General features: G+C 48.7%; 1 protein-coding gene across 1 annotated transcript; it reads left to right on the top strand.

Moving 5' to 3' along the window:
* Positions 1-11,059: 11,059 nt before the first annotated feature.
* Positions 11,060-19,625, top strand: PARS2 (prolyl-tRNA synthetase 2, mitochondrial). The gene is made up of 2 exons (XM_033225016.1): positions 11,060-11,468; positions 17,330-19,625. Exon 2 carries the CDS (start codon positions 17,359-17,361, stop codon positions 18,784-18,786), a length of 1,428 nt encoding a protein of 475 aa, XP_033080907.1. The 5' UTR covers positions 11,060-11,468; positions 17,330-17,358; the 3' UTR covers positions 18,787-19,625.
* Positions 19,626-25,585: the final 5,960 nt, after the last annotated feature.

Below are 25,585 nucleotides of genomic sequence, written 5' to 3'. Positions count from 1 at the left end.
GTATTCAGTGTTTATATGTTAAAGGTTTGTGTGTCACTTGTTACATGGGTCACTCTGATATCCACTGGGACAGTGTTTCAACACTAATGGTGGCATTCCAGGTACCTGTGAAATCTGGCAGTGAGGCCACCCTAAGGCTCCTGAATCCTACCTCATGTCTCACCATGGCTCACCACTTTGAATGGTGACATTCTTTCTCACCCTCTTTCTCCTCTCACCACCATTGCAGCAGAGGCCAGAAGGTGACTCCACAGCAGACCACACACACCCCTGTCCACTTCTACCCCCCAACCACCCCCATCCCTCTTCTGCCCAAGACTATGACCCATGACTGTCCCTAGGATGGGAACCCATTTCTTTCTTCTCCTTCCTTAAACAAACAAACTGAATTTAAGGCAGTCTACTGGCAGAACTTAGAGGCTGATGAAGTTTGTATTTTCCCCCAGGGTCCCCAGTTTGTTTATTTTCTTTCTTGTCTTTCCCGTCCCCAAAGGTATGCATTTCTCCCACTATTGCCTCCCTGTCCTTTCATAACTTTTTCAGTAAACTTTCTGATCATCTCATTCATCCTAATTATATAAATGGTTAACACACGCCCACTATAGCTTATCTCAGGAGTATCTGCATATTAACAAAAAGCCAAAGAGAGATAGGAAACCCCATTTCCCAGACTGCCTACTCTGTGCTAATCTCATGTAATCTCACTTAATGTAATCTCATGTTGTAATCTCACTTAATGCTCTCAACAGCTCTGAAGGTTAGGTGTTAGAATCCTCGTTTTACAGATGAGAAAACTGAGACACAGAACAAGGTCACGGGTAAGTATGTGAAGGACCAAGATTTGAACCAGACCAGCCTCGTTCAGTGCTCCCTCCTGGAACACGGCCCTGTGCAAGAGCTGTGTCATCTTCGGTCTGGAGTTGGGCCTCTTCCGTGCCCTGTGAGCACCAACCCTACCTGTTACTTTACCCCTGATTACTGCTCCCACACTGCCTTACCTGGGTGCCTTTGTCCACCCTTTTCCTCGACTGGCTTTTTTCCTGTCATTTCTACCCCAAATGGTCAGCTCAAAGGCACCTCCTCCAGGAAGTCTCCCACATCCTTCCAGCTCTCGTTAATCACTCCCTTTCACGCATGGAGACCTCTTGGGCATTTTGTCCCACTGTGTTGCATTTCTTTCCTTCTCTTTGCATGTCCATTGCCCCCATTCAACTCTGGGTTCTTCATAGCAGGAACCACAACCCATTTGGCCCCATGGCCCGCAGTGCACTTGGCATATAAAACAGGTTTAGTTTGGGATGTTGAACTGAGTAAACGCCCAGCAGTGATGTGGCACGTCAGTCCCAAAGATGTGGTTCCATTACCAGGTCCACATGACCGAGGCTGGGGCCAGCTCTGCAGCCCAAGGACCCTTGCAGTCTGGAGCTCAGCCAAGGAACATGACCTTACTTCCTACCTCCTATCCAGCCTCACACCAGTTCCCCAATTCTGTGATTGGGAAACTGAGGCCCAAAGAGCAGGGACTTGTCCAAACCGCCAGACTCATTGCATTAGTCCCTTCTCGCATGGCTACAAACATTTGAGACTGGGTAATTTATAAAGAAAAGAGGCTTAATTGACTCATTTTCCTCAGGCTGTACGGGAAGCATGATGCTGGCATCTGCTCAGTTTCATGGGGGGCCTTAGGAGACTTTCAAACCATGGCAGAAGGTGAAAGGGAAGCAGGCATGTCTTACATGGCCAGAGCAGGAGCAAGAGAGAGGGGCGGGGATGCTACATACTTTTAAACAACAAAATCTGGTGAGAACTCTATCATATCAACAGCACAAGGGGGATGGTGCTAAACCATTCATGAGAAACCTCCCCCACGATTCAATCACCTCCCACCAGGCCCCAACTCCAACATTGGGAGTTACAATTCCACATGAGATTTGGGTGAGGACACAGAGCCAAACCATATCACTCATGGTACAGCGCTGTCCGCCCTTTTAGGGGTGCCTGCTTCCCAAGTTCACTTCTGTCACATTCAGAAAGACTACAGGTTTTCCGTTCGCTTACTCAACAGATATTTACCAAGCGCTGATCAAGTGCCAAGCATACTGCCAAGCTCTGGAGCCACAGTGGGGAACAAAACAGACCCTGTCCTTGCCTTCAGGAGCTCACAGTCTAGACCATGGTGAGCAAGTTATACTGGGCTCTAGGGACCAGTGGGAAACCTAAGAGAAGCTACTGAGGGTTTTAGCTGGCAATCCCAGTCCCTCCACACTAGCCAGACTCATCCTGGGTTAGTGGCCTTTCCACAGCCCAATGGAGAAGAGGGCATGGCTGTTCCCAGACCTTGGGATTTGGCCTATGGCTGCTGCCTTCAACAATCACCGCTAAGGCCAGGCCTTGCAGTCCCCAGGGCTGCAGCTTCAATGGATGAGTGATGTTTAAGTACAGCTTTGAGCCCTGTGGGACACCCCTGCCCACTGGGCCGCTGGGAGGATCAACTGTCAAACAGCGGAAGCAGCAGGAAGTCCTCGAGGGAGCCCTACAGAGTGAAAGCCTTAGTGACCCCATGATCAGAATAATGAAGATGAATCACACCTTGTTCTGCCTGCTCACTCCCTCTATGTCATGCCATCATCAGGCAGCCAGAAACTCCTGTTCACACAGCAGGGGCAAGGCATGTTAAAGATCGTGAAAATGGATGAGATTTCTCAGTGACAGGTTTCTAGAGTCTCAGAGTTGGAAAGAACCTTAATCATAAGCTGTTTTGCACTCCCCACCCCCCATCTGGAGCAGACTCCTCTCTATAGTGAGTCTTCTGAAAGGAGGGTCTAGTCAACACTTGCATGCCTCTGGCAGACAAACAGCTCACTACCTCATGAAGGAATCATTTTTCAACAGGTCTAAGTCTTCTGAGTTTGTCCTTCTATTGACTTGAAATCCGTAATTTTCCTTGATTCAAGTTCACCTTCTCAAGCCATATAGAACAGTCCCTAATAACAGAGTGAACTTGAACAAGTTACTTTCCCTCTGTTTTGGCACCTATTGCAGTGTTTGAGCTGTTCAGAGGGTGGCTGGCTACTCTGCCCGCAGCTAGGCTGAGCTCTGACCTGGCCACCCAGCCTGGAGCCTGCACAGAGTGGGTGCTAGAAGCTGAAAGCAGAACAGAATAGAGCTCCTCTCCATCCCTAGCCAGACCCCAAGGGAGCACCCTGTGTGGATGATGGTGGCTGGATGCCAAATGAAGTGAAATATCTCCTTTTCTCAGGCTGTTAACTTTTTTTCTTGTTTAAGGAAGGGGAGGATAATGACATTTAACACGTTACAACTCAGCAGTAAAACGAGCAGATGGAAACAGATCCCCAGCATTGCGGGCATGCTTCCAGTGAGAAACCCTCCCCGGCTCCTGGGGCCGGAGCCTCTGGCGGGGGCTTGCTGATGGGGTTAGAGACACAGCGGCTTCCCTACTTCTCCCCAGTTCCTCCTCCCGCACAGCACCCCAGGCTGCACAGCCGGCTGTACACCTGCTCTCACTTCCCACTTCCTTGCCTCTGCTCCCCCTGCTCCACTACCTAAGGCATCTTTCCTGCCTCCCAGGTCTCATTGGAATACAACCTCTGTAGTGTTTTGTTTTTTTGTTTTGTTTGGTTGAGTCTCACTCTGTTGCCCAGGCTGGAGTGCAGTAGCACAATCTCGGCTCACTGCAACCTCCACCTCCTGGATTCAAGTGATTCTCCTGCCTCAGCCTCCCAAGCAGCTGGGACTACAGGTGCACGCCACCATGCCTGGCTAATTTTTGTATTTTTAGGAGAGACAGAGTTTCATCGTGTTGGCGAGGCTGGTCTCGATCTCCCGACCTTGTGATTCACCCACCTCGGCCTCCCAAAGTGCTGGGATTAGCATCATTCCCATTTTACAGGCAAGAAAACTGAGGCTCAAAGAGGTTAAGTAACTCTCCTGAGGTCCCTTTATACAGCATTGAACGGCTGGCAGGCTAAAGAGTACTAATGAATGGTTTTTTAATTACTTGGGGTTTAGATTATTTTCTCTTCTATCACATATGTTGCTCTATACACTGAATACATAAAATTAGGATGGATGTTTTGTGTTTGTGTTTCCAAACCAGTCAATAGCTCTGTGGTGAGACTTGCTCTATTTTGGCATGTAAATTGTTTCATTAAACTTGCAGCTCCTCTGTGAGTTTTATTTGTCACCCACAAAACAAAATAAACAAACGAAAAAACTCTTCTTGTACAGGAGATCCATGGTTTCACCTGCCCAGCCCCCTCCCTGCTGGCAGTGGCATACCTCATCTTCGTGGGCTACTAACTATTCCTCCCCTCACTATGAGTGGCGGTGGAGGTTGCCAATAATAATACCCCGCCCCCTGACCGCAAGAGCAGCACGTGACCCAAGCTGGGCCAATCAGAGTCCTTCCCAGAGAGTTTTTCCAACTGGGCTCAAGAGAAAGAAAATGTTCTCTGCCTTTCTGCTGGCACAGCTGTTAGTGACCGCCCCACTTAGGATTAGTCTTAGCGCTGAGCGTCAAAGACTTGAAAAACAGTATCTTAAACAAGATGGGGGCTTATCCTACAAGGTCAGCCCAAGTATCACTAAAGTGCCCTGCCCGCATTCCCTCTGCCCTCATGCACCAGGTGCGTGCCCTTCATCCTACGGCAAGCATCTGTCACTCTCAACCGAGGGCTCTCTCTTAGCCCAAGCAGATGGGAAGCAGCGGGTGGTCGGTGGCCCCAGGAGCAGTCTTCCACTAATAATGGTGAATGGACATTGGAGGATAAATACCCCAGCCTCTTAAGCCCTGAGAGTAGGATAATTCTGAAGCAGTCTGGCATTGTCTCCTAGAGGGACTGAGGTCCCCAGAGGGATTGAGGCTCAGTTGTCTGCAGCAAAACCTGCTCATAATCACACCTTGTGTTCATTTCCCTCGTCTCTTATTTCTCCACTCCCCAACAGTGCTTCCTGGGATCACTATGAAATAAACTACTTGCCCTTGAATCCTTGACTTAGGGTCTGCTTCTAGGGGAAGCAGTTTTGCACACTGTGATAATTTTATGGGTCAACATAGTTGGACTGCTGCTATGGTTTGAATGTATCAGTCCCTCTGAAATTCATAGGTTGGAACTTAAACCCCAATGTGATGGTATTGAGAGATGGGGCTTTGGGGGAAGTGATTAAGTCATGAGGGTTCTGACCTCAGGAATGGATTCGTGCCCTTATAAAAGAGGCTTCAGGGCTGGGAGCAGTGCCTCATGCCTGTAATCCCAGCACTTTGGGAGGCGGAGGCGGGTGAATCTCCTGAGGTCAGGAGTTTGAGACCAGACTGGCCTACATTGTGAAACCCTGTCTCTACTAAAAATACAAAATCAGCTGGGCATGGTGGCGTGCACCTGTAGTCCCAGCTACCTGGGAGGCTGAGGCAGGAGAATCACTGGAAGCCAGGAGGTGGAGGTTGCAGTGAGCCAAGATCACGCCACTGCACTCCAGCCTGGGGAATAGAGTGAGATTCCATCTCAATCAATCAATCAATCAATCAATAAAAGAGTCTTCAGAGAGCTGCCTGACCCTTATTAGCCTTCCATTTCTGCTGCCATATGAGGACACAACATTTATCCCTTTTTGTCCCCTTCCACCATGTTTGCATGCAGCAGAAAAGTGCCATCTTGGAAGGAGAGAGCAGCCCTCACCAGTAACTGAAAGCAAGTGACTTGATCTTGGACTTTCCAGTATCCAGAACTGTAAGAAACAAATTTCTGGGCTGAATGTGGTGGTTTATGCCTGTAATCCCAGCGCTTTGGGAGGCCAAGACAGGAGGATCAACTGAGGTCAGGCGTTCGAGACCAGCCTGGCCAACATAGTGAAACCCCATCTCTGCTAAAAATACAAAAATTAGCTGGGCGGTAGTGGTGTGCACATGTAATCCCAGCTACTCAAGAGGCTGAGGCAGGAGAATTGCTTGAGCCTGGAAGGTGGAGATTGCTGGTGAGTCAAGATTGTGCCACTGCTCTGCAGTCTGGGTGACAAAGTGAGACCACGTCTCAAAAAAAAAAAAGACATTTTTGTTCTTTATAAACTACCCAGTCTCAGATATTTTGTCAGCACATACACACTAAGGCAACCAGTGCCCAGATATTTGGTTAAATATTATATATTATTCTGGATGTCTCTGTGAGAGTATATTTTGGGGTGTTTTTGTTTTTGATAATTTTTTTTTTTTTTTTTTTTTTTGGAGACAGAGTCTCGCTCTGTCACCCAGGCTGGAGTGCAGGTGCATGATCTCTGCTCATGGCAACCTCTGCCTCCCAGGTTCAAGTGATTCTCCTGCCTCAGCCTCCCGAATAGCGGAATTATAGGCGTGCGCCACCATGCCTGGCTGATTTTTGTATTTTTAGTGCAGTCGGGGTTTCACTATGTTAGCCAGGTTGGTCCTGGAGAGCATATTTTGGATGAGACTAACATTTTAATCTGTGAACTTCAAGTAAAGCAGATTGGCCTCCCTCATGTGGGTGGGCCTCATCCAATCAGTTGAAGGCCCAACTAGAACAGACTGACCTCCCTCAAGCAAGAGGGAATTTGGACTTGAACTGCAACATTGGCCCTTCCCTGGGTCTCCAGCCTGCTGGCCCACTCTGCAAATTTTGTGCTTGCCAGCCTCCATAATCATGTGAGCCAATTGCTTAAAAATATATCTCTTGCTCCTTCTCTCTCTCTCTCTCAGACACACACACACACATATCCTATTGGTCTTTTGGTTCTGTTTCTCTGGAGAACTCTTATACAGACACTATTGAAGGCCTCCCTCATCCCAAGGGGCAGAGCCACCCCCTCAATTCTCCCACAGCACTTTCTTCATACCTCTTGTACAATTTATCATAGCCTATCTTGTCATATTTATTAAGCACAAAATAGGAAGGAGTATGTATTTATTGAGTGCAGCTGTGTACCAGGGACTGTACCAGGTGTCTCTGGGAGTCCTGTGCTCATTTGTTCACAATTAATTCAGTCAATAAATGTTTATTGAGCAGCTATTAGGTTGGTGCAAAAGTAATCACGGTTTTTGCCATTACTTTCCACCAAGCTAATACAATGTGCCATGCGTTGATCTAGGCCAGGAATTGGCAAACTGCGACCCACAGGCCAAATTCTCACTGCTGCCTGCTGCTTAAAAAAAAAAAAAAAGTTTCTTTTTTGTTGTTGTTTTGTTTGTTTGTTTGAGACATGGTCTTGCTCTGTCGCCCAGGCTGGAATGCAGTGGTGAGATCTAGCTCACTACAACCTTGAACTCCTGGGCTCAAGCAATCCTTCTGCCTCACTCTCCGGAATAGCTGGGTCTACAGGCAGGCGCCACAGTGCCTGGCTAATGAAGCCAAGTTTCACTGGAACACAGCCATGCTTATCTATTTACATATTCTATGGCTGCTTTCGTGCTACAGTGACAGAGTTGGGTAGTTAGGACAGAAACCATATGGCCTGCAAAGCCTAAAATATGCTCTGGCCATTTACAGAAAATTTTTGGTGTCCTCAATCTAGGCACTGGGATGCTGCAGTGAAGAAAAACAAAAATCCCTACCCTCATGGAGCTTACATTCTACTGGGGCTAGGGGTGGGGTGGGGAACAGAATACAAGTAAACCAGAAGATGGGAAAGATATTTACTATATTAAATGGCAATAAATGCTATGAAGAAAAATAAAGCAAGAGAGAGAGTATCAGGAGTGCTGGAGGTGCTGGGAGTAAGAGTAGATCGTAGCGAAAAACAGGGTGTCAGGAAGTTCTGGCTTCAAAGATGACATTCCAGCAAAGACTCAAAGGAGGTGAAGGAGTGAGCTCTGTGGAAATAGGGGTTGTGGGGATAGCCACCAGGTAAAGGAGCAGCAGATGCAAGGGAGTATTAACAATGGTTAATGCTGTATTGAGCACTGTGTGCCAGGGGCCCTTTGAGTGCTTTACGTACATAATCACATTTAATTACTTAAGAGTCATTATCTTATTATACCTTTAATCTTACAAACAGATGATCTGAATATATGTCTATATGTCATGGGGCTTTAACCATGAATGAGCCCTGTAAATCAAGTCATTCAATAAACTCTGATCAATTGATTGATTGAAATGTCACACAGGAAGTCTCTAGCAGCAACAGGGCTAGATTCTGGGTATCCATGACCTTGGGATCTCCACCACCCTAGACTTTCTCAATGGGGAGCAAATCTACTCCATGGCCGTCTTGACAGGACTCTGCAGCCTGGAGCTGCAGAGCCTCCTGCAATCTCACAGTAAAATACAGCATTCTTGGCCTGCCTCCCAAGGGGGTTGTGAGCATTAATTAGTTACCATTGGTAAAGTGCTCTGAAGATGTGGGGGTGTATAAACACGGCAAGTCATTAGGCCTCTCCACACCACTATGCTCTACAGCCTGGGGACTGTTAATTGAGAAATAATTAACACCTCAGGGTGCTGAGGACAGCTGCCTGGCTTTTCCAGGATTGGAAGGAATGTAATAACGTGCACAGGAGCAGGGAGAAATTAAAGGGTACTTTGGATATGTAGATCCAAGAAATTCTGAAGTTTATTTGCCCCCTACCCCCAAAGAGGAGGAGTGAGGAATATCAGTCCAGTGAAACCTCTGGGACTGCACTCCTTGGGGAAAGCCCCTACCACAGCACTGGGCTGTAGAGGCTGAGCAAGGCTCTTAGAGACAAAAGAGCTCAGGTCCACCCCAGCCCTGCCTGGCCTCCTAGCTGCTGGGCAGATGTAGTTGTGTGCTCCACCTGAGCTGTGTTTTCTTCAACTGTAAGACCAGGATAATAACATGGCATCTACCCCCTGCCCCCTCCATCACCAGGTCATCCAATGCCTTTTCTCTAGGCCTGCAGATCTAACCCCGGCTGCACGTTAGAATTTCCCAGGGAACTATAAAATAATAATGTCTGAGCCCACCCCATATCTACAACCTGCATCTCGGGACAGGGGTTGAGAGTGGGTGCATATACTGACTCTAATGCAGTCAAGGTTGAGAATCACTGCTCTGGCCTGTGTGCCAAACTCTGTGTGAGGAGCTGGGAGAAATAAAGATGTAAACCACACCACACCCCGTGCTTCCCTCATCATTTCCTGAGCTCATCATTTCCTGAGCTGTGCCTTTGAATGTCCTGGTCCCTCTGCCTGAACATTGCACTCCAGTCCCACTGCCATTCTTGTCTGGGTAGACCCCATTCATCCTTCAGGTCCAGCTCAAAGGTCACCTCTTCAGTGAAGCCTTCCTTCCCTACGCTCCCACAGGGGTTTGCTCAGCCCCTATCACACCAGTGATCACAGGGAGTTGTTCCTGGAAGATCCTGGTGAGCTGAGATCTTCTTGGGGCCAGTATCAGAATCACCAGTGTCTTGTATTGGGTCTGGTACGTTTTAGGCGTTCAATAACTGTAGTTGTTATTAGGTAGAGTCATATAACATGCAGTTCCCACTTCAGGACATTTGCATTTCTTTTTCCTGTGTCTGGAAAATTATTCCCCTGCAAGGCTCTGTCTCTCAACCCCTTCCGGTCTTTGCTAAAATGCCACCTACTTGATGAGGCTTTTCCTGATCCTCTTATTTTAAATTGCAAACACTTGGCTAGGCGTGGTGGCTCACACCTGTAATCCCAACACTTTGGGAGGCCGAGGTGGGTGGAACACCCAAGGTCAGGAGTTCGAGACCAGCCTGGCCAACATGGTGAAACCTCGCCTCTACTAAAAATACAAAAATTAGTCGGGCGTGGTGGTGGGAGCCTGTAATCCCAGCTACTCGGGAGGTTGAGGCAGGAGAATTGCTTGAACCCGGGAGAATGAGATTGCAGTGAGCCGAGATCACGCCATTGCACTCCAGCCTGGCGACAAGAGCAAAACTCTGTCTCAAAAGAACAACGAAAAAATTGCAAACACTTAACCCCCCTACTCCATTCTCCTTCCCTAGTTAATTTTTTCTTTATAGCCTTTAGCACCATCTGAATGACAGATTCTGTCTTTTAAATTTTGATATTTTGTTTGCCATGGATTTTTTGCATTAATTTTGTTTTTTTAAAAAAAACACTTGTAGCCAGGCACGGTGGCTCACGCCTGTAATCCCAGCACTTTGGGAGGCCGAGGCGGGTGGATCACGAGGTCAGGAGATCGAGACCATCCTGGCAAACACGGTGAAACCCCGTCTCTACTAAAAATGCAAAAAATTAGCTGGGCGTGGTGTGGCGGGCGCCTGTAGTCCCAGCTACTTGGGAGGCTGAGGCAGGAGAATGGCGTGAACCCGGGAGGCGGAGCTTGCAGTGAGCCGAGATCGCACCAGTGCACCCCAGCCTGGGCGACTGAGCGAGACTCCGTCTCAAAAAACAAAAACAAAAACAAAAACACTTGTATTAAAATACTGTGGCCGGGCGCGGTGGCTCAAGCCTGTAATCCCAGCACTTTGGGAGGCCGAGACGGGTGGATCACGAGGTCAGGAGATCGAGACCATCCTGGCTAACACGGTGAAACCCCGTCTCTACTAAAAAATTCAAAAAAACTAGCCGGGCGAGGTGGCGGGCGCCTGTAGTCCCAGCTACTCGGGAGGCTGAGGCAGGAGAATGGCGTGAACCCAGGAGGCGGAGCTTACAGTGAGCCGAGATCTGGCCACTGCAGTCCAGCCTGGGCGACAGAGCGAGACTCCGTCTCAAAAAAATAAAATAAAATAAAATAAAATACTGTTTATCTTGGTTGCTGAGTTCTTCGCTCCCATTCCCTGCCCTGCTTAAATTCCACTGTATTGGTTTATTGACTGTGTCCTCTCCAGAACACAAGCTACACTGAATGCAGCTAATTGTGTCTGTTTGGTTCACTTCACTGTCCCCAGTGTCTACCACAGTGGCATCTACGTGGTAGCTGCTCAAAAAATATTTGGTGAATGGAAGTTTGATTTCGTGTCTTAAAGACTGTCTCGGGCACTGTAATAAAGGAGTCTTTCTCCAACTGTTTCACAATTTTATATTATTTAAATGGAAAGCCCATAAAAATCATAAGATAGATTAGAAACTACGTTGCCCAGTGTGTGGTCATGGTTACACTGTCGCCAGCAGTTCTCCTATTGGGGAGTGGGCGGGGCCTGGCAGTGGGCGGGAACATCACTCTCAAATCATCATAGAGTTACACTTCCCAAGTTCCTAGAAAGTACTTCCGGAACGGTGATTTACTCTTGGCTGCCCTGGCCAATCATCGATCTTGAGGAAAGCCGGGTTCTCTCTCTTTGACTACACTTCCGGAAAATCTCTCACGCGCGTCTAGCGTGGGGCGGGGCTAGAGCGCCCCTGCACTCGGCCCCGCCCCCGTGAGCGCGGCTTTGCGATTGGGGAGAAGGGCAGGAGGCAGGGCTTAAGGGTGGGCTTGCTCGAGGCGCAAGCGCGCTGGCCCGGTTGCGGCGGCAGTCTTACGGGCGGCGTGGGCTGGCGGTTGCGGTAGGTGAACGTGGGTGGCTGCCAGACCTGAGGGACGGGCGCCGGCAGCGAAGTGAAGCGGGCACGCGGTCTGGGCGCGGAGACCTAGGACCCTGCTGTCCATTTTCCCACTTGCATCCCGTCCTTGAGTTGGGGCGGGCTGAGAATCACGTAAACTTTTGATACTTCTCGTCTCCTGGTCTCCGTGTCCTCCGTTGTAAAATGAGGGCAGCACTTCCTGGTCTGTCCCTCGGTCGTCGTGAGAGTCACACGGTGTTCTCGAAGTGACACCTGCTGCTTGAGCCAGCCTTCCCGTTATATGTTGGAGAAAACGGAGGTCCGGAGGGAAGTGATTGGACCAGGGACCCCGAGCGAGTGAAAGCCGAGCCGGTTCTTAGAACTAGGCCTAAGGTTCCATTGCTGTTTAATGTAGAACAGTTCGTGATGGAAACTGTAGGATTTGGAGGCGGGGACCTTGCCTTCCAGGTCTGACCCTGCGCTTATTTGCTGTGTGGCTTGACACAAACGACTTTATATCTCAGAGCCTCCCTTTTCTGAGTTGGGCATCATCATAATAATAATAGCACTTTGTGGCACTTAATATTATGTATCAGGTACCGTTGTAAACGCTTTATGTACAACTTTTCGGATTAGGGGGCAATAGTGAGTCAAAGAATCTTTGAAAAGGCCTGGCCTGGAAGGGCTGACAGTGTCCCGCACAGAGTAGGTACTCAAAAAAATCGACTGAATGACTCAGAAGCTGTTTGCCGGAGCCTAAAGTGTTGCATACGTTAGTTACTATATTGCTTTCTAGATATTCCCTGTAGGTAACTGAAAAATTGAGATAATTTTACTTATTCTCCTGTTTGTATAAGCTGAGGGGTCTGAGGACAGACATGCTGAACGTGGAGGAGGAGGGCTCAAAGCTCTCGTTTGAATTATCCAGAGAATTATATCATTGCACCCCTTTACTTTGCTCTTAATTTATCAACATATTGATCAACAAATAGTAATAGTCTAAATAGTAGGCGTTATGCTAGACTCTGAAATCTAAAGATGTATAAAACTTTATGGGCCGGGCGCGGTGGCTCAAGCCTGTAATCCCAGCACTTTGGGAGGCCGAGACGGGCGGATCACGAGGTCAGGAGATCGAGACCATCCTGGCTAACACGGTGAACCCCGTCTCTACTAAAAATACAAAAAATTAGCCGGGCGAGGTGGCGGGCGCCTGTAGTCCCAGCTACTCGGAGGCTGAGCAGGAGAATGGCGTGAACCCGGGAGGCGGAGCTGCCGTGAGCTGAGATCCGGCCACTGCACTCCAGCCTGGGCGGCAGAGCCAGACTCCGTCTCAAAAAAAAAAAAAAAAAAACTTTATGAACTTGTAATTTCATCAAGGAATAGAATATTAAATATCGACACTGACCTCCCCTCCTGGCCCCTGTACACACCCCTAGAAAGAAAAAAAAAAAAAACGTGGCCGGGCGTGGTGGCTCAAGCCTGTAATCCCAGCACTTTGGGAGGCCGAGACGGGCGGATCACGAGGTCAGGCGATCGAGACCATACTGGTTAACACGGTGAAACCCCGTCTCTACTAAAAAAAAAAATACGAAAAAATTAGCCGGGCGAGGTGGCGGGCACCTGTAGTCCCGACTACTCGGGAGGCTGAGGTGGGAGAATGGCGTAAACCCGGGAGGCGGAGCTTGCAGTGAGCCGAGATTGCGCCACTGCACTCCAGCCTGGGCGACAGAGCGAGAGTCCGTCTCAAAAAAAAAAAGAAAAAAAAAAAGTATGTGAAACATCATTTGTTTCCAATGCCTGGCACACGATAGTTCCTCAAAAATATTATTGGACATGATTCTAGTACAGTTACTAAAAAGAGGTGTGTGCAGTGGAGCACAGAGGAGGTGACTTTCTCTGTTTAGAGGGGTTGGAGAAAGTTTCTTAGAATAAGTGAACCTTGAATTCGAGTTGGAATTGCTGGGAGTTTTGAGGAGGTCAATCTGTTTCAAGAATGATGAGCAACTTGGGGAATGCTAGGATAAGAAGCTGGAAGAAGTGTGTTGGGATCAAAATATGAAGAGCTTTGGTGCCATTCTGAGAAAATCATGAGAGCCATCCGTTAATGGATTGTAAATGGGAGTGATTGGGTCAGCTGTCTTTTTAGCTGGAGACTAATACGGAGACTGGACTGACAGGGTTCAATAAGTACTCAGTTCATGCATTGATAGAACATGTATTGAGCCTGGGCACAGTGGCTTACGCCTGTAACCCCAGCAATTTGGGAAGCTTAGGCAGGTGGATAGCATGAGGCCAGGAGTTCAAGACCAGCCTGGGCAACATAGCAAGACTCTATCTCTATTTTTTAAGAAAGAAAGAAAAAAAAGAACATGTATTGAGTGTCCACTGTGTCCAGGCACTGTGCTGAATGCCGCAGATAAAACTTGGTATAAAATAGACATAGCTGTCATCCTCATGGAGTTTATGAGGTTAGTCATCCGTGGTACACAGCTAGACCCCTGCAGTGGTTCTCCCACTGGGGTCCCTGGACCAGCAGCATCAGTGTCACCTGGGAACTTGTTAGAAATTCAGGTTCTCGGCCCACACCCCAAACTTACTAAATGAGAAGCTCTGGAGATGGGCCTCTGCAATTACTGTTTTAACAAGCCCAGCCAGGCATGGTGGCTCAAGCCTGTAATCCCAGCACTTTGGGAGGCCGAGGCAGGCCGATCACTTGAGGTCAAGGAGTTGAGACCAGCCTGGCCAACATGGTGAAACTCTGTTTCTACTAAAAATATGAAAAATAGCTGGGCATGGTGCCGCATGCCTGTAATCCCAGCTACTCAGGAGGCAGAGGCAAGAGAATCGCTTGAGCCTGGGGGTACGGAGTTTGCAGTGATCTGAGATTGTACCACTGCACTCCAGCCTGGGTCATAGAGTGAGCTCTGTCTCAAAAAAAAAAACAGCCCTCCAGTGATTCTGATGCTCGATTCGATTTCAGAACCACTGGGCAACTGTCACGTAGCAAGTGGTTTTGAGGGGCTAACCCAATGCTGAGGCAGTAAGGGCCAGAAAGGAGGGGGTGGACTTAAGGGAAACCTTGGAGACAGACTCATTTGCTTTAGGAGGAATCAAGGATGAGTTTCTGGCTGGAGCCACTGGCCTAAGTAAGGTTGGATCACAAGGAAGTGATGGAGCCAGGGGTGAATCCACATGTGCCTTGCCTCCATGGCCTGTACGTTCCTACAACACCACACTAGGGCTCTGTGGCAGTGCCTCACCACCTTTAAACATTTGTACAGTGCACAGGGGAAATGGATGAGGCTGCTTGAGATTGGAGAGAACCAGCTGGAGGACCTGAGGCTGCTAGAGGTAACCAGCTGGGAGATCCCACCTCCCTAGAGCTGAGGGGAATCAGTAACCGATTCCCAGCATACTGCCGGGAGCTTTGTTGCATGGACTGTGCTGAAAAGTAGAGGTACTCACTAAATTTGGCAATACAAATAAAAAATCTCAAAAGAATTTATAGCCTTTGATTCAGTAATTCCATTCTTCAATGCCTCTCCCAAATATATGACAAAAAAAGCCTTCTCTTCATTGTAGATTATGTATAACAGAAAACCAACTACTGATTTTTGATGTGGTCAATCAATGGAATGTTGTACTGCCATTAGAAATGTGAGATTATTTTGTGAAATCAGAGAAACATACTTGCCTATTGGACAGTGTCTAGTAGGCCCCTGTCACGTGCTGAAGATACAGTGGTGAGCAAGCTAGACAGGTCCTTGGCTGCACTGAGCCAAGTGTCTAGGAGAAGAGAGGCAGCCAAATGGGCAGGAACCCTAGGAGACAAGTGGGCTGCGCGGGAAAAGCCAGCCCTTTGGGGGTTTGGGGAGTGGGACAAGAAAGGCTTCCTGGGGAGAGGATGGTTATCCTGAGGCCTGGAGGATGACTAGATGTTGGCAGGAAAAGGGGAGAGGGGTGTTCTGTGCAAAAGGGACAGTATGTTTAAGAATGGGCATGGGGTAGGGTGCAGTGGCTCACGCCTGTAATCCCAGCACTCCGGGAGGCCAAGGCAGGCGGATCACGAGGTCAGGAGATCTAGACCATCCTGGCCAACACGGTGAAACCTTGTCTCTACTAAAAATACAAAAAAATTAGCCGGACATGGTGGCCGGTGCCTGTGGTCCCAGCTACTCGGGAGGCTGAGGCCGGAGAATGGCGTGAACATGGGAGGCAGAGCTTGCAATGAGCAGAGATCGCACCACCGCACTCCAGCCTGGGTGACAGAGCGAGACTCCATCTCAAAAAGGGGACATGGCGAAGCCGGATCAGAGAGGGGTCAGTGGTGAGATGAGGCCCAAGGGGGTCAGCCATGTGGGGCTGTGCACACCCTGAAGGTCAGAAGCTTAGACCTTATTCTAAGGGTAGCAGGAGGCCATTTTAACCAAGAAAAGCTGTTAGCATCTGTGCTTGGGAAGTCTCCCCTGTGGCTGCAGTATAGAGAATGGATTGAAGGAGGGCAGGAATGGAAGCCAGGAGACCAGTGGGGAGGCTGTTGCAACCGTCCACGTGAGAGATGAGGGTGGCCTGGACCTGGGCGGAGGCTGTGGAGAGAAGAGGGGACAGACTGAACAGCAAATGAAGAGGTAGGAATGACAGGGCCAAGAGGGCTGTGAATGTGGGACACAGAGAGGGGCAGAGCAGGTGAACCCCACATTCTGGTTTGGGCAAAGTGCAACTTTTGGTGCCATTCACAATGACAAGCAGTGCTGGAGGGGGAGTGGGTTTGAGGGGAGAATGCTGAGTTCATTCTGGGACACGGAGTTTGAAGTACCTGCCTGATGTATTCTCCGGCAGGCAGGTGGAGATTTTGAGTCAGCCCTCAGCATGCGGGCTGTCCAGGGAGTATGTGCTGTGAAGAGGGAAGAGGCCCATGACATTTAAATGTTGGGGCAGGTAGAGGGACAAGAGAGGGATGTGCAAAGGACAGGGTTTGCAAGAGACAGATCGCAACAAAACGTCAGCTGCAGGTGACTTCTTGCTGAGGGATTACAGTTTTCTTTCCTTTCTTTTTGTTTTTTTTTTCCTTTGAGACAGCGTCTCATTGTGTTGCCCAGGCTGGAATACAGTGGCATAGTCTCCGCTCACTGCAACCTCCACCTCCCAGGTGCAAGCGATTCTCCTGCCTCAGCCTCCCAAGTAGCTGGGATTACAGGCGTGTGCCCAGCTAATTTTTGTATTTTTAGTAGACAGGGTTTCGTCATGTTGGTCAGGCTAGTCTCGAACTCCTGACCTCAGGTGATCCACCCGTCTCGGCCTCCCAGAGTGCTGGAATTACAGGCATAAGCCAGCGTGCCCATTTGTTTCCAGATTCCCCCCCGCAGTTTTCTATAATAATAATAGCAGGCATTAGTTGAGCTCATAGTACATGCCAGATGCTGTTCCAAGAACTTTTTATAACTCTTCTAAGTGTCCACAATAAGCCTAGAAGGTAGGTCCTGTTGTTATTACCATTTACAGATGAAGAAATAGCACAGAGGGGTTAAGACACATGTCGCCAGCTACACAGGGTGCAGCCCGTGGGAGGCCTGACTGGAATCTAGGCTGCCTGATTCCAGAGACTGTGCAGTCACTACACAATGCTGTCTCTCCACAGGATGTTGTTAATGTTTTTATAATAAGGAAAATATTGATTTTTCAAAAACGGAAGTAAGAGGTTAGAGAAATAGTGCTTTGATCTGCCAGGATATTAGAAATGGAAGGATTTCTATCTGCAAAATCAGTGGCTGTCTTCAAAGTTTGTTGAGAGCAGACTGGGTTGGCTGCTTCGTGGTGTTGGAACACGGGTGATGCTCATTCTCACACAACTCATTTTTCTCCAGGTGCCCGTGCTTCCCGGTGCCAGGGTGTCATGGAAGGGCTGCTGACAAGATGCAGAGCATTGCCCGCCCTGGCCACCTGCAGCCGCCAGCTCTCTGGGTATGTTCCTCGCAGGTTTCACCACTGTGCCCCAAGAGGAGGGCGGCGCCTGCTGCTGTCTCGTGTGTTCCAGCCACAGAACCTTCGGGAAGACCAGGTGCTCTCCCTGCAGGACAAATTTGGTGACCTGACCTGTAAGAGCCAGCGGTTGATGCTGCAGGTGGGCCTGATCTACCCAGCAAGCCCTGGCTGTTATCACCTCCTGCCGTACACCGTCCGTGCCATGGAGAAGCTCGTGCGAGTGATAGACCAGGAGATGCAGGCCATCGGGGGCCAGAAAGTCAACATGCCCAGCCTCAGCCCGGCAGAGCTCTGGCAAGCCACCAACCGGTGGGACTTGATGGGCAAGGAGCTGCTAAGACTTAGAGACAGGCATGGCAAGGAATACTGCTTAGGACCAACTCACGAGGAAGCCATTACAGCCTTAATTGCCGCCCAGAAGAAACTGTCCTACAAGCAGCTTCCCTTCCTGCTGTACCAAGTGACAAGGAAGTTTCGGGATGAGCCCAGGCCCCGCTTTGGTCTTCTCCGTGGCCGAGAGTTTTACATGAAGGATATGTACACCTTTGACTCCTCCCCAGAGGCTGCCCAGCAGACCTACAACCTGGTGTGTGATGCCTATTGCAGCCTGTTCAGCAGGCTAGGGCTGCGATTTGTCAAGGTCCAGGCTGATGTCGGCAGCATCGGGGGCACGATGTCTCATGAGTTCCAGCTCCCTGTGGATATTGGAGAGGACCGGCTTGCCATCTGTCCCCACTGCAGCTTCTCAGCCAACATGGAGACACTAGACTTGTCACAAATGAACTGCCCTGCTTGCCAAGGCCCACTGACTGAAACCAAAGGCATTGAGGTGGGGCACACATTTTACCTGGGTACCAAGTACTCATCCATTTTCAATGCCCAGTTTACCAATGTCTATGGCAAACCATCCCTGGCTGAAATGGGGTGCTATGGCTTGGGTGTGACACGGATCTTGGCTGCTGCCATTGAAGTCCTCTCTACAGAAGACTGTGTCCGCTGGCCCAGCCTACTAGCCCCTTACCAAGCCTGCCTCATCCCCCCTAAGAAGGGCAGTAAGGAGGAGGCGGCCTCTGAGCTCATAGGGCAGCTGTGCGACCACATCACAGAGGCAGTGCCTCAGCTTCACGGGGAGGTGCTGCTGGATGACAGGACCCATCTGACCATCGGAAACAGACTGAAAGATGCCAACAAGTTTGGCTACCCCTTTGTGATCATTGCTGGCAAGAGGGCCCTGGAGGACCCTGCACATTTTGAGGTTTGGTGTCAGAACACTGGTGAGGTGGTCTTCCTCACCAAAGATGGAGTCATGGATTTATTGACCCAAGTGCAGACTATCTAAATGCCCCCAGCCCACCCCGCCCCCATCTTGCAATCTTGGTGTTCATTCTAACACTGCATTTTCCTACACCCCTTTCCTGGACTGTTCTCTCCAGAAACAGCACAGCTCATGGAGGGTGAGATCACGTTAGGGAAACCAATTTTTATCTAGTCATGTGTTCAGATTATTTGTATTTAAAGTCATTAACTTGATGCTTTTCTCCAGACTGGCCATGCCACCAAATACCTTTCCTTTTGTATTCCATTGTAGAAACTTCTACTAGGAGGCTGAGAGGCAAGAGAGCCAAGCTGCAGTCTTGGGTCTTACCCTGAGGGGGTAAGTCACTTCCCTTCTCTCAGCTGAGTTTTTCATGTGTAGGATGAGAATGGCTGATGGCTGAGGGCCCCCCAACCTTCCCCACCCCGTATCAGTTTGACCACGGGCCTTTTGCTACATTCTGTCCAGAGAGCAGGCCTGCCAGCGCCCCTCCACTGAGAAGTTGGGCTGAGAGTATGGGGAAAAGAATCAAGAGACCTGACTGCCACCAACTCACTGGTGACTTAGATACATCCCCGCCCCCTGCTGGGGCCTCAGTTTCCCCATCTGTAACTTGAGAAAATGGAACTAGATCTGTGAGGTCTGGAACTAGATCTGTAACGTCCTTATAGGTGTCACTAGGGGGTTCTACGAGAGGTTTGTGACAGGCAGTCTGATTCCTCTCATTCTCCATAGTCTGTTTCCTGGAAAGTCGATGTAATTAACAGATGGCCCAAAAACTACCTCAAGAGACCTGGCCCTATTAAGACAGCTTAACCACTGAGATCACGTTCTATTGATTGAATAAAGTGAAACTACTGGAATGAGCCTTGCGCATTAATTTGAAACAATGATAACATCTGCCATTTTAACAGTGCAACAGCTTCCTACTCCTTTTCTTTCCTTTTTGACTGTTCCCACACACCCCACCCCCCACATAAAAAATCGGGTGGTTAGGAAAATGTGGTTTAAGCCATTTCTTCCCTCAAGTACTGGGGCAGCAGGCTTCAACTGGCATGGTGACCTTATCCTAGGTGCAGAGTTGGATCCTAGAGCCACAGTGGAGTGAATATTAAAAGCTGGTCTCTTGTGTCCTTAATGTAGAAGCTGGTTTAAAGAAAGAAAAAAAAAAAAGCTACTCTCTGCCTGAATTCTATGGAAAATGGAGCAGGCTTGAACTACCCTAGCAATGCCAACTACTTTCATTGCTCCTGCATCCTAGATAAGGAACATAACCAAGTTTTCCATCCTTGGCCCCCTAGGCTCTCTACATGTCCATATCTGACAAGAATCTATCAAGACCAAGCTCAAAGCCAGCACCTCCTAGAAAGCTGCCTGGCAGCTCTGAATAGTGGTTCTCCTGCCTCTGGTCGCACAGATCACATCCCTTCTTGTTTTGTGTATACACAGCTCATTGTACAGTGGTCCTGCCTCTTGTTGATGGTGAGCTCCCTGAGGCCAGGCCCCTGAGCTAATTCCCAGTGCACTGCAGTTGTTTTGACCAGTTTTTCCACCTGCTAAACAGCCTCCGGGCAGCTGGTTACTGGTAGAGGAACCCTGCCTGCCTCCAAGCACACAGCATCAGGTTTCTTGTTTTTGTTTTTTTTGTTTTTTGAGACGGAATTTCGCTCTTGTTGCCCAGGCTGGAGTGCAATGGCGCGATCTCGGCTCACCACAACCTCCACCTCCCAGGTTCAAGTGATTCTCCTGCCTCAGCCTTATAGGCATGCGCCACCACACCTGGCTAATTTTGTATTTTTAGTAGAGACAGGGTTTCTCCATGTTGGTCAGGCTAGTCTCGAACTCCTGACCTCAGGTGATCTGCCTGCCTTGGCCTCCCAAAGTCGTGGGATTACAGGCTTGAGCCACCATGCCTGGCCAGCATCAGGTTTTCTAATGAATGTAGCCAAGCCCTACCAGCTCCCAGTGGTGCCATTGGAGCTCCGGGCCCAGGATTCCTTTGGAATACCTCAGATTTTCAGGCTAGGAGACGTGCATTCTGAGAGCAAACCTAGTAAGACTAGATTACAAGACAGAGGATCTTACCCTTGCACATTGGAATTACCTGGGTCCCATCCAGAGGGTTTGGTTACATGTAGGGTATGGCCTGGGCACTGGGAAGTTTAAAGCTTCCCAGCTGATTGTAATGTGCAGTCAAAGTCAATTGAGAGCTCCTGGTGCAAGAGCTGCCTCTTCTGGGTCCACTTTGTAGCTGGGCATTTCTTTTAGTAATTTTAGTTGTTCATTATCAGACTGATGTGCTCACTCTGCTTTTAATGGGCTGGCCATTTATTTATGAAGGATCTGCCATATGCCACTGTGGTGTGAGGCACTTTTTAAATTTTTAATTTATTTTTATTTTTTAGAGATGGGGCCTCACTATGTTGCTCAGGCAACAGGTTTCGAACTCCTGGGCTCAAGCGATCCTGCCTCAGCCTCCTGAGTAGCTTGGGACTACAGCTGTGCACCACCCACAGTGGCTAATTTTTTTTTTTTTAAGAGACAGGCTCTCACTTTGTTGCCCAGGTTGGTCTCCAACTCCTGGCTTCAAGTGATCCTCCTGCCTCAGCCTCCCAAAGTGCTGGGATTACAGGTGTGAGCCACTGCAGCTGGCCACTCTTAGACACTTTTATATACCATTTTCAGATTTCACAATTGTGCAAGGCAGATGCTGTTATCTCATTTTACAGATGAGGAAGCATGAGGATCTATTTCAGCAACTTACCCGAGGATGCACAGCTGTCATAATAACAGCTAGATTGCAGGCACTGGCCAAAAATGGTCCTTCTCACTACACTGCTTGGCCTCTGCAAAAGTGATTTCAATAAATAAAACTAAATTATGTATATCTCTTTAACCAAGTTAGCCTAAAGTATGTGAGAAATTAGGATTCATGCAAATGGGTGCTTTAAATTTTTTTATTTTTATTTTTTAAGAGACAGGGTTTTTGCGTGGGAGCAGTGGCTCAAGCCTGCTATCCCAGCACTTTGGGCGGCTGAGGCCGGCGGATCACTTGCACCCAAGAGTTCAAGACCAGCCTGGACAACATTACCTGGGCATGGTGGCGCATGCCTGGAGTCCCAGCTACTTGGGAGGCTGAGATGGGAGGATCACTTGAGCCCAGGAGGTGGAGGTTGCAGTAAGTTGAGATGGCACCACTACACTCCAGCCTGGGCGACAGAGCCAGACCCTGTCTCAAAAAATAAAAAAAAGAGAGGCAGGGATTGCTATGTTGTTCAGGCTGGGCTTAAGCAGTCCTCCCAATTCAGCCTCCCAAGTAGTGTGTCACTTTGGCTAAAAAAATTTTATTCTTATTTTTTGGCTAAATAATTTTTTAACTTTAAATGTATGCCCCATAAGCTTGCTTGTTTATGGGAGGTTAGCCTACTGTAAGCACTTTTAAAAACCAGATTCCAGGAATAGAGAGCCAGTGAATTTTACTTTTGATTAATGTGCAAGGCCTGCACTGACTTGAGGATGATATAGAATCCTGGAGCTTTAGAGTTTAGGTAAACTTGAAGCTGGCCTTGGCTCTCAGCTGGGAAGTGGGCCTGGAGCAGGAATGAACCTGCCACGTGTCATCTGACTCGCAAGACACCTGAGGATAGGACAGGTGCCCCTCCTCTCTGATTGGTCCTGCTGAGTGAAGAGAAGACTGGCTGGATGAGCCTTTGAGCTGCTTGAAACAGGTGCCCATTCTCTTTATTTTACAAGAAGGAGAGAAATACAGGGAGGACACCAGTTTGCCCAAGGTCAGGCTGAATGAAACCTGTGTCCTAATCAGGAAGCCAGTGTTTCTTCTAGTAGCCAGGGGCAGTGTGATGTGGCGAAAAGATCAGAGCCTTGAAGAGACATAATCCTAGATTCGCTTACTGGGGATGTGACCTCAGACAAATTACTTGCCCTATGTGTGTCTCAGATTCTCCATCAGTGGGACACTCGTGCTAATGGTACCCACCTTGCAGGTGGTTTGGGGGTTGACCAAGCTCACTTATATGAAATGCTTAATTACCCCTTAGACACTTCCCTTACACCAGACGACTTAGGAAATCCCCCCACTGGGAGCTCAGGTTCTGCTGTTAACTTTGTTATCTCAAGACCTGGATCTTGTTTTCTTGATAAGAGGCTTGACAACTTTCCTGGGAAATGCCACGGACAAGAATTAGGAGGCACCTGCAGAATAGCTGCATCTCCTTAGAGAAAAGACAGAAATACTCAAACTGTGTGCCCTACTGTCTCATTTCTGAACTTCCCAATTTTACCTCTTGCCATAAATTGATGAAATGGGGTGCTGGCAAAATAGCAGGTACAGGCTGTATTATCATTGCTCATTCCTTGGGGGGATCTAGCAGCGACTGCCTGGGAAATATTTAGCAGAATTAATACTTGGGGACAAAGACTGGTGCATAACAAAACCGTTGTGTAAATCGGGCTTAGAATGTAAATCAAGGGCTCCATTAATATTCTGTGTTTTCATGGAAGAAACGCCTGCTGGCTATCCATCAAGGAGCTTTGCAGAAATCTGTTGAAACTGTCATTTCCTTAACTACTTGAGTGCCAGGTCTCCAGAGTTCTCATGATCCGTTTCCACACCAAGATGCATGAGTGCTTTTTAGAATGGGTTGTTACGCATCCAAGGGCATGTGAGGCTTTGTTTTAGAGTTAGGAACAGGATTTTAAAGTTTTCTTATAACGTGGAAAATGGGAAAATACTTTTATGATGTTATTGCAACTTAAGTAACATCTGAAAAAAGTCAAGGTATTTTGCTTAATTTAAAATAATGAGGCTGAGCACACGCCTGTAATCCTAGAGTTTGAGACCAGCCTGGGCCACAAGGCAAAACGCCGTCTTTACAAAAAATACAAAAATTAGTTGGGCATGGTGGCAGGCACCTGTAGTGCCAGCTATTTGGGAGACTGAGGTGGGAGGATGGCTTGAGCCTAGGAAGCAGAGGCTGCAGTGAGCCCAGATCCTGCCACTGTATTCCAACCTGGGCAACAGAGAGACCCTGTCTCAAAAATTAAATTAAAATAAAAGGCTTATAGTGACCCCAGCTACAGACTCTGGAGTCAGACTGTCTGGGCCACTCACTATCTCCATGACATTTGTGCAAGGCACTTCCTCATAGTCCCTCCACTTTAGCTTCCTTATCTGTAAAATGGGGATAACAGTGCCTGGCCCACAGCAGAGGCCTGGCAAGTGGAGCTGCCTGTGTATTAAGTGATACTTTGCACAGGAGGTAGGTGGGTGGGGCACTATGGCCAGCAGAACGGGTGGCAACTTGAAGCACCATCCCGGTGCAGGCATTCCCATCAAACCAACAGTGCCCAAGGCTGCTAATGAGCCCCTATGGTTAAAGCTTAATTGCCCTTAGCTAATCAAAACTGTGTAGGGCCAGGAGAGTGAAAAGGTGGCACCAGTTCATGGTAACTCAGGATGCCCTTTTTCCAGGGCAGCACTTGCTGCCAAGTCTTGCCAAGAAAAGCTCATAGGGCGACGGGATCCCCATTGGCAAGGTATTGGGTGCTACGGGGATTCGACGGGGGGCTCTGGCAGGGGTTTCCACAGACAGTGGATTATTCTACCCAGGCAGGCAGGTTGGGGACACTGCATGACACAGTGAGTGCTCAGACTTTACCGTAAGCTTGGACTGAGCAAGGCAAAGGCAGCTGAGTCTATTGCAAACTCCTTGAAGGCAGAGGGCTGGTCTCGTTAATATGGATATCTCCTGAGGGGCTTAGCAGAATCCTGAATTCAAGTTCTGGCTCTACTTTTCATTAGCTAGCTGACTTTGGGCAAGTTACTTAACCTCTTCACACCTGTCAGAAAATGGGGCTAGAAAGCTACCTGCCTTCTAGAGGTGTTGGGAGGATTAAGTGAATGAATCCAAATAAAACACCAAGAATGTTGCCTGGCATATCCTAAGTGCTCAAGAGGTGGCAGCTGCCGTTACTGAGCCAGGCCAGCACAGGCACTACCCCTGGAATATGCCAGAAGGCCCTCTCACCTTACCCCACCCCCCAATTCCTTCTTCAACCTCATGACCCAAGTCCATCGTATGTGGTGGCTTCCATCCCTGATCTGTTCAGAATTAATCACTCCTTGCTCTATATCATCAGCCAGTAATAATTTGTTGTGCATCTACTATGTGCTGAGCAGGTGCAGTACTAGGCCCTGGCGTTATGAAAGTGCACAGCTCAGGGTCCCTGACTCAGTTTACAGAGTGGGAACCATGAAGTAAACAATTAAAAATGCACTGTGGTGCAGGTGCCATGGGGACATGTGGGATAAGGAGACAGGGAGGGCTTCCTGAAGGAGGCAGTTGGGCCTGATTGAAGGCTATGTGTTAGTGAAGGGAGGAACAGTTGTGGGTGGAAGGAGGGGAAAAAGTGGAAGGAAGAATGGTCCAGGCAGAGAGAACTGGATGCACAAAGGCCCAAAGCTCAGAGAGCATGACAAGTTAGGGAACAGAAAATAACAGTGTCATAGATTGAACACATACTTTGAGGCAAGCTGTGTTCCACATGCTTCATGTAGGTTAATGCATCTAATTCGCATAGCACCTGTATGAGGTAGGTGCTGTTATCCTGCTCATGTTGCAGATGAGGAAACTGAGGCACAGTGCACCTAAGCAAAGTGCCCAAGGCCTCCTCCAGCTAGTAAGCTGTGAGGCTGGAATTGGGATGCAGGCGCCTGGCTCCACAGCCAATCAATACTCAGCCACTGCACCCTCCTGCCCCATAGCTGAACCATTCAGGATGGCTGGGCTAAGGAGGTCAGAGA

Source organism: Trachypithecus francoisi, unplaced genomic scaffold (genome assembly GCF_009764315.1).
Source record: "Trachypithecus francoisi isolate TF-2019V2 unplaced genomic scaffold, Tfra_2.0 Lachesis_group12, whole genome shotgun sequence".
In the NCBI taxonomy this organism is placed as follows: Eukaryota; Metazoa; Chordata; class Mammalia; order Primates; family Cercopithecidae; genus Trachypithecus; species Trachypithecus francoisi.
This window is presented reverse-complemented; position numbering and strand designations above follow the sequence as displayed.